The sequence below is a fragment of the Sinocyclocheilus grahami genome, unplaced genomic scaffold (assembly GCF_001515645.1).
Source record: "Sinocyclocheilus grahami isolate Dianchi unplaced genomic scaffold, SAMN03320097.WGS_v1.1 scaffold34.1, whole genome shotgun sequence".
Lineage (NCBI taxonomy): Eukaryota > Metazoa > Chordata > Actinopteri > Cypriniformes > Cyprinidae > Sinocyclocheilus > Sinocyclocheilus grahami.
The window spans coordinates 1,722,435-1,731,943 of record NW_015505213.1 but is presented as its reverse complement, the minus strand read 5'-3'; the positions used below and the strand labels follow the sequence as shown (position 1 = coordinate 1,731,943).

The 9,509-nt window shown below is 37.4% G+C and overlaps 2 protein-coding genes across 2 annotated transcripts in view; both read left to right on the top strand.

Annotated features, from left to right (window-relative positions):
- Positions 1-1,854, top strand: part of LOC107581416 (coiled-coil domain-containing protein 14-like) — a 7,186-nt gene extending 5,332 nt beyond the window's left edge. The window contains exons 10-11 of the mRNA XM_016266973.1: positions 259-389; positions 832-1,854. Of these exons, the coding sequence (XP_016122459.1) occupies positions 259-389; positions 832-1,726 (1,026 nt within the window). The 3' untranslated portion in view covers positions 1,727-1,854. The remainder of the gene's footprint in view (positions 1-258; positions 390-831) is intronic.
- A 4,013-nt stretch (positions 1,855-5,867) lies between these two features.
- On the top strand, positions 5,868-9,130 carry LOC107581415 (IQ calmodulin-binding motif-containing protein 1-like). Its single transcript, XM_016266972.1, has 8 exons — positions 5,868-6,150; positions 7,279-7,444; positions 7,524-7,644; positions 8,253-8,346; positions 8,460-8,559; positions 8,651-8,823; positions 8,916-9,022; positions 9,110-9,130. The coding sequence occupies exons 1-8, from the start codon at positions 6,045-6,047 to the stop codon at positions 9,128-9,130; spliced, it is 888 nt and encodes a 295-aa protein (XP_016122458.1). The 5' UTR covers positions 5,868-6,044.
- Positions 9,131-9,509: the final 379 nt, after the last annotated feature.

Below are 9,509 nucleotides of genomic sequence, written 5' to 3'. Positions count from 1 at the left end.
TTAAATTATAGTATAGTAAATATGTTAACCATCTAGCATTTTTATTAAAAAAAAAAACTAACTTAGAATTGATTTTTATAATCACTATATTGATATTATATTAACAGGTATGACTGCATTATAACATTTGTTGCACATTCCAAGATATCTTTATTGCACTAATATTAAAAAAACATGACTGCTGTTTAATTTACATACATATTTGAAGCCTTTTTCTTTATGCTGTGAGTAATTGTCAAGTTACTTACCCTTGCAGAGGTGAGTGAGGCATTAGCTGAAATGCAGAGTTGCCAGAATAAACTTGGAAAGTATGAGATTGAGAAGATGGAACTGACTTTGAGCCTTCAGCAGAGGGAGACAGAGATCAGCAGTCTGCAGGAAGTCATCAGGTAACTAACTAAACCGGTGGGTTAGGTATGTTCTCAAAGAATCATGGAGAGCAGTGAAAAAAATCATTCTACATGCAAATAAACATAGTTAAGATGATCAACTTTTAAATGGGAGGAGAAAGTGCTTCTGTTTTGTTGTTGAAGTTAAAGGATGTGCATCCAGTCAAACTCTATTTTGACTAACATTCATTTGTCACTTGATTAAAAGCCAAAGTAGACATGTTAACATGGACAGGTTGCATGACAAGCCCTCCTTTTTGTGTGTGTACTGTAGAATAAGCAATTTTGATACTGTACTTTGTGCCACTTGATGTAATTTAAATTCTGGCTTGAGTGCCACTCATCTAAACTACAATGAAATTACACTTTCAAATGTAATTTAGAGAATGTAGCATATAACCGAATATGTAGGTCAAATGCTGTTTTTTTTTCATGCACACAGAAATCTGCAGTTAAGTCAAACAAAAGACACCAGCAAATATTCTCATCAGTTGGACTTGTGTCAACCAAACTCTCAGCTTACCAAGAGTGTTCTGGAATTGCATGAAAATGCACAGAGGGAGTCCGCTGTCTCAGATAAACTTTCAAACTCTGTGAAGACCTACCTTCAGACCCTGGAGGGCATCGAACAGGCCTCTCCTCCCCACCGAGTTTACTGTAGGTCCCAGACATTACAACCAACCTTTCCTGGTCAGACTGATGGTGGAAAAGAGAACTTTATGCCAGTCTGCTCCCCATATATACGCAAACCAACCCTGGAAACCATAGCTGAGAATGTGTCTCAGTTAGAAGAGCAGAAACGAACAACGTTTGCCCCTTTAAGAGAGACTCCAGTGGTGCAGCTTGCCTCAGGAGTTGCTCACAGTAATCCACTCACTCAGTGTAATGAGCTGATAACATCCAAGAGTCAAAGGGAATATGTGGATGCTCATGTAGACCTGAAATCTATGGGCCGTGCTTTTGAAAAGCTGGACATCTCAGATGGGCTTCACGTTCAGGATGTGAAGAATGATGGCCGAGATTACATTTCAGATCATCATGGCATGGCCTTACATTTAAATCAGAAAAATAAGGACCTGAACAATCAGCTAGTGCAATCCCAACATGCCCGTCGATGCCTAAGGATGGGTGTTCAGTCAGCATCCACTGGACACCCTTCAGTGACGGAGAACACCTTTTCCTCGTGTGATATTAAATCTTTAGCCTCTGATTGGAGCATAAACTCCTGGTCCACGTTTAACACACAGGATGAGCAGAATTTCAGGGACGGGCTTGCAGCATTAGATGCCAGCATAGAAAGTCTGCAGAAGACCCTGAGAGTTGATCTAAAGAAATAATTCAGTATGACAATGTTTGTATTGTGTTTTTAATTTGATTATAAGTAATTAGTGGATGTTTTTAAATGTGTCTTTATTTTTTTTATTAAATTATTATGTGAAATATCAAAGAATATCACATTTCTCAGTGATGTTTTTTTCTTTGGCCCTAAGCTCGCTAGGATTCAGTCTTGAATAATACTAGAAATTTTCCATATTAAATCCATACAGGGTAGTTTGTCCTGTATTTTAACATTATACATTCACAAAGCTGATATTAAACTCTTCATTTATTGTGTTTGAATAATTTTGCATATGAATGTGAGTGTTCATATTCCTTTTTGATCTTCCAAGCATTGTTTTTATTTTCTTGCTTTAATTATTAGGGACTCCTGAACTTCTAGAAATCTATTAAAAGGTTTATTAAATTCATAAAATCCTCCAAGGCCGTGTTAGGAAATTCAGTAACTGAAACTCACATGGTGCTAGGTGCCAAGAGACAGTAAGAAAAGAAAGATGTTATTTGAGTTTATTAACCAAAAGCACACTCATGTAATGTTTTGAAAACTGGGAAGAAGTCTGTCACAGTTTTTTTAAAAATAAAAGGTATCCATGTTCCTTTTTTATAGATGTTAAAGTAGAGAGAGTCTTTGATAAGCTTAATAGTAAACTAGTGACTCATCTCATTGTGCTATTGAACATAAGGTAGCAAAGAGCTTGATTTATGTCAGCATTATTTTGGCAAATTGTATTTGTATTTATTTTCTGGACCATAATTAGCTCTAACAAAAACAGATATAAAATTAGGGAGTGCTGGGACCAGGATGGCCTAGATGGAGAGTTCTAGGATTGGTGTGACAGGAACGGTTTTGTCAGGAACTGTAGGCAGGCACCCTTGAGGGAGTGCTCCGTTGAGGATAGTGTTGATACCGAGCACTGGAACTAGGGAGCACTGGCTTTGGGAACCGGCTCTGGCTCAGATGTGGCAGGAACATGTTTTACAGCAAACTGGACATCATGGCAGGGAGTCAAGTCACCTTTATTTATATAGCGCTCTTAACAATGCAGATTGTGTCAAAGCAACTGTACAGCATTAATTAGGAAAATATTGTGTCAATAACGCAAAATGATAATAGTAAGCACTCAATTTTCAGTTAAATGCAGTTCATCATTGAATTCAGTGATGTCATCATCCAGCTCAGTTCAGTTTAAATAGTGTCTGTGCAATCGAGTCGACGATATCACTGGGAATTATGTGTCCCCATCTAAGCAAACCAGAGGCGACAGCAGCAAGGAACCAAAACTCCATCGGTGACAGAATGGAGAAAAAAACCTTGGGAGAAACCAGGCTCAGTCGGGGGGCCAGTTCTCCTCTGGCCAGACGAAACCAGCAGTTCAATTCCAGGCTGCAGCAATGTCACATTGTGCAGAGGACTCAACTGGTTCCTGTGGACTTGTCCCGGTGGCCATCTATGAGACAAGGTCCTCACTGGGGATCTGTCTTTGTGGCTCATGTAGTTGTCCTGATCTCTGCTGACATTCAGGGCTGTAGAAGTCCACTCTAGGTAAACCTAAAGAGTGCTTTATAGGGCAGACTCATGAAATGAAGAGATCTGCTTCGAATCATGGTAGGAACCATTAGAGCAGCTAAGAATCCTTGCAACTGGGGTGGCTTTGAAAGGGAGCTTGGAATGACTGACAGGGAGTTCTGAGAGGGGGAGTTCATACTGTAGGTACCTCCTGGATGGCCATTACAGGAATCAATAGGACTGGGTGGTTAAAACGGTGAGCTCTAGGCTGAGTAAAGCCTAGTAAGCCTGGTTGACTGTGGCAGGAACATTGCCCGCCTTCCAAGATGCTAAGGCGTTGAGGGATGGTGTTGACTTGCATCAGCCTGCAAGATGCTAAGCTAACTGAGAAGCTCTTGAAGTGGTGCACCAGTTCTGTCTGGTATCACATCAGGAACCTCTGAACACCCCTAGACAAGTAATATTGCCATATGCAAATATTGCTGCCTTAAGTCACTGTTGTCTGGAGGGTCTCCACACACAGTTGCAGGTTTTCCAATGGTATTTGCCACTTACGAGGGCAATAGAGTTCTGTGCCTGAAGAAAATCGTTTTTTGATTGGTTACAAGAAGAATGCATATTGAGATATGGTGTAACTGGTCATTAGAATTTGTTGCAAACTACAGGTTTAAGACACGATATATACCCAAGAATGTCTTATAGGCAGAATTTTTTAGAAGGTCCCTGTACAGGAAGTCAATTAGTTGGACAGTAATGGAGTGCTGGGACCAGGAAGGCCTAGATAGAGAGCTCTGGTACTGGTACAGTACTCTGGCTCAGCCATGTCAGGAACACTTTTTACAGATTTCTCAAACTAATGTATATGTGACCCTCTCTGCGAAATCCAGGCTAAAGTCTCAAAATCTAATTATGAGATAACAAGCATCAAAGTTTGATTTCAACTATTAATTTCACTATGATTTAAATCTTTGCCATGGTCTTACTCAGTCAATATTAAAGATACCAAGGTTACATTTTTTACCTTATGAAGGATGATTTTATGTAGAAAACAGTCAATCAAAATAAAAAAGTGACTTTAGCTGGGTCTTGTTCTCATAATTATCACACCTGTAGTTTTAATTAATAAATAGTAGTTGGCTGTCTATTATTTAGAATATTTGTACTTATTTTAACCTAAAATACTGATGTTGACAAATAACATGAACATTTTTTGACAAAGTACATAAAGTGAATTTACTGTTGGAGGCTTGAGCTGGAGGAGGTTGAACCTGCTGATCCTCAGTGGAGAGGACACTAGGGCTGTTGGTGCGAAGCTCCTGAAGACCCAGCTTCTCTACGGGACAGTAGAGGAAGTGCTGTAGAGACCCCTGATCTAAAGAGGAGCACATGAACCAAAAACTTGTTTTAATCAAATAGAAATAAATTAATAAGTAATTATTGAATGTTCATGGCGATTCTTTGTGTTTTGAAAATGTTAGATGTTGATGTTAAAATCATCCTAGGGGACAGAAACATTCCCCTAAATAATAAAAAATCAACTGAAAATGTACAGTATGTAGCGCATCTGTATTGTCTCGCGCTCAATGTTCTGAAAGTGTCACACACGTCTATGACGGGTGCAATGAAACATGGATTTATTTGAATAATTCACATAAATTCAATCCATACGAAAAATAATTCTAGCCAAATTACAGATTGAAACATATTCGTTAGGGTATATAAAATATACGTTTCGAAATACACTTAGTTGAAACCTAATTTCAAGAACTGCTGTTATTCTTGTTGTAGTGCAATATATTTTGTACAATATTTACATAATTCTATTTGAAAAAATATGTTCAAAAACATAATGACAGATTTTTTTTATTTGACAGATTTTTCAGAATGGTTCAATATAAAATTCTGATAAATAAATGTAAAGATTAAAGTAAGGAATGCTATGTCCATTTTTGTTCAATTGTGTGCTTTTCATGTCACAAACAGTAAATTGGACAAAACAAGGACAACAGCAACAACAAAGGTTATTTTGGGGTCTGCACGTTCATTGCACAATATAGCCTAAGGTATATTTTGAATGACCAAAATATATTTAAACGTTTGAAATTTATGTTGTAAAATGCATGCTTTAAAAGGGAAGTATTTGTTATACAAAAGGTGTTTTGTTAAAATTTCAAAATATGAGATAAGAAGGAAGTGTGTGTGTGTGTGTGTGTGTGTGTGCAAGTGATTCAGTCTTATGTTTAAATCATAGACTGTAAAAAAAAACAAAAAACAGGTTAAAATGTGTATTTTTAAAAAAGCAAACGGGATTTTCTAGTTCTATGGTAAATAAATAGGCGATAACATTGAATTTCCACCGTTAGCCTATTACATAAGTTAGAAAATGTAATTAACACAAAAAAAATTGAAAACGTATTCCAAACAAACACATTCAAGACATGTTATCATTCGTCACACTAGTTGTGCTTTTACCCTTGTTGGAGTTGGTAAATGCACAACAGTCAGTCAATTTGTCTTTTATTTGAACAAATATACCGATTATTGTTATGATACAACATCATGTGTGAAATATTCTTTAAAAAAAACAACTTTTCTCAACAACAGGATGTACGGGTCGCAGTGTGATGACGTAAGGTTACCATAGAAACTGAACTGGCTCTGTTTTGTCGCTTTTCTTGACCAGAACAGTCATGGAAGTTACATCTTCACCCAATATATATGAGAAGTAATAGACTAAATACAAACTCTTGACGTTCGACATGGGTTTTTATATATGAAATCGAACACGTTTTTCCGAGCTGGTGAGCACAATGAGTCCATCAGGAGATCAAATGAGCCCAGAACTGAAGGACCTGGTCGCAGACACTCGAGAACAATCTGAAAACAAGGTTAACGACGTGCTTTCAAAATTAAAAGGTAAAGCTAATGAAAGTCCTCTCTTTTCCTACATTTATCACTGTAGAATTTCGAAAACTGTTCGTTTTTTTTTTTTTTTTGCAGTTCACCCAAATAGTCATGCGGTGTGACAAATGCTTTATAAGATATACAGAATATAACCTCTCAGTTCATATAAGCTCATAAAACGGCATGTACGTTAATTTTACATTAATTATAAAATATTATTTGAAATAGTTTTAGATGTCGGCTATCCTAGAACACAACCATGTATCCATGTATCATGTATTGTTCAAGCTCTTGTTCTGTGCAGGCTGGACTATTGCAATGCTCTCTTGGCAGGTCTTCCAGCCACTTCTATCAAACCTTTACAATTAATCCAAAATGTCACTGCAAGATTCATCTTTAATGAGCCGAAAAGAACACATGTCACACCTCTGTTCATCAATTTGCACTGGCTACCAGTAGCTGCTCGCATTAAATTCAAGGCATTAATGTTTGCATACAAAACCATCACTGCCTCTGCACCCCTTTACCTAAATTCATTACTTCAGAGTTATGTGCCTCTAGAAGCTTGCGTTCTGCAAGTGAACGGCGTATTATTGTGCCATCTAAAAGAGGCACAAAATCACTTTCACAGACTTTTTCACTAACTGTTCCCTCCTGGTGGAATGACCTGCCCAACTCAATCCCAGCAGCTGAGTCCTTACCCATCTTCAAGAAACGACTAAAAACACATCTGTTCCACCTTTATTTGACCCTCTAACTCTAACACTTTCTATTCTATTATAATTCTACTTTATCTATATTTATCTTTTTAAAATGTATTCTTTATTTAAAAAAAAACAACAAAAAACACTAGCTTTCTACTTTTTCTATTCTATCTACTTGTTTTTCTTTATTTGTGTGTTTGTGTATGTGTGTATAATATATATATATATATATATATATATACACACACCTTGCTACATGTACTGCGTTAGGCTAACCGAGACTTGTCATTTGCACTTATATATTGTTGCTCTTTTGTTAGTTTTGACTGCTTTTATTGTCCTCATTTGTAAGTCGCTTTGGATAAAAGCGTCTGCTACATGACTAAATGTAAATGTATCTCCTACATGAATGAACTCAAACTCCTTTCATGAACAGATCTTGTAGGCAGGACGTCTTTAGGAGATCAGAGGGATCTGGAGGCATGTAAACTGAGTCTTTACTCTCATGGTGTGCTGCAGTACTGCTCCTCTTCCCTGAAGTTCAGTCCAGCCAAGATTCACGGAGGCTATGCGGTTCTGACACAGATGGCAGACCTCCTCAGGTATTCCAATATAAATACAAGCTGAGTACTTTTGTCATTCGCAGTCTCTGAGTTTTAAAGCGTGTTTCTGTCCAACTAGCACATGCTGTGTGGGTCTGGGTGCTTTCAGAGACATGGAGGTGTTTAGTCATGAATTTCTGCCTTCTGTGGTGGAAAGCCTTCTTTTTCTTGCAGAACGTCTAATGAACAGAGCTTTGCGGGTAAGATATTACAGTCTCCTGAATCACAGAAAACATCAAGTAGCAAGGTTTGGGTTATTTATTGTACAGTCAGCTAGTTATTAATGCAAAATAAACCCTTTCAGAGTGATACAAATCTTAATCACCTGTCATTATTTCTAACTAGTTCTCTCATATCTGACTTTTGATAGTAATTGCTATATTTTGATTACAAGAGACAGCATACAATATACCCAGCTAACAGGGAACGTTCTCAGAACTTTGGCAAATGTTCTGGCAAGGTTCTCTGAAAGTTATGTTCTTCCAGTAGCCGTAATAGAATGTTCGTTCAAAGTTATCAAGTCTTGATTAATGTTGTTTACATTATACATCATTCATGGAACCTTGAATGTATGTCTAACATTAAAACGTACTATTTGTTTCAGAAGAAACTTTAACAAAATGATGTTTGAAAATAATAAACATTCCTTTCATGTTTTCACTAACATTCAACCAGAAAAAAAGTAATGGATGTTTTGAACTTTAAGAGCACATTCATAAATAATGGGAATGTTAGCAAAAAAGTTCTAAGAACAATTTTATTAGCTGAGTTGTAACCAACCAGATCATTTCATTTCTCTTTTTAACAGGACAAGGCACATAATGAGATAATTCGTTTATTTAGAAAAGTCTTTGATTCGATTGGCTGGCTCCTCAGGGCTCATACACATCTCATTCATCATGGTAAACAACTTCCTCTATAAATTTAGTAAATTAACCATCACAAGATGTGTGTTGTAGAGATGGATTTTAGCTTGAACTGAAATGAAACTGATGTTTTAGCATTCTCTTCTCAGTACTCGGATCTAAACATTATGAGAACATCCAAATCTGTGAAGATGATGACGTCTCCTTTGTTACTGTCACCATGTGGAACAATATCTTCAGGGCAAACGGGTACAACCTAGTCCATAATACAGTCTTTATCCATGTAACTGCTTCACATCCAAATACTCAAATACCTCTATCTCTCCCTATGTTTCTGCAGTGCTGTTGTAGCTGAGATGGGAAACAGGGCTCTGACTGACATCATGGATGATATTGTGTATAAAATGTCCAGTAGCTCGAATCCTGTGATTGGCAGAGCAGCTGTAAAGACCCTTGTTCTAATTATGGACCACAGCAGCTCAACCCATCAGCTCATTCACAGGCGTTACAGAGGTACAGTCGCACTCTTTAGATCTGAGAGCATCTTCAAGTTTTAGTTGCTGAGTGTTTAGACCAGTCGTCCAATGTTTGGTCCTGATTTGCAGGTTTGGCTGATTTGGCTGTGAAAGACTGGCGTGGTAAAGGCTTTGACTCTGTACTGGATCAGCTTATTGATCACTTGCGGTCAGATGTCCCATGGAGAGACACTAAGGTCAGTGGCCACCAGCTCAAAGTGTCTGCTAAATGTCTTAATGTAGACATATTTTACATTTGGTAGCATTTTATTTTTTCCTTTAAGTCCACTTATGATGATAGTTAAAGGAATAGTTCTCCCAAAAATGAAAATCTGCTTAAAATGTACTCATCTTCAGGCCATCCAAGATGTAGAGGAGTTTGTTTCTTCATCAGAACAGATATGAAGAAATCCAAAATAGCAATACATCACTTGTTCACCAGTGGATCCTCTGCAGTGAATGGGTGCCGTCAGAATGAGAGTCCAAACAGCTGATAAAAACATCACAATAATCCATAAGTAATCCACACGACTCCAGTCCATCAATTAACATCTTGTGAAGCAAAAATCTGTGTGCTTGTAATAAACAAATCCATCATTAAGGCTTTAAAAACTTTATCCATAATAATGCTTCCTCCAATGAAGCCTCCTGTTGTCCTCTCACATCAAAGTCCGACATGAAAAT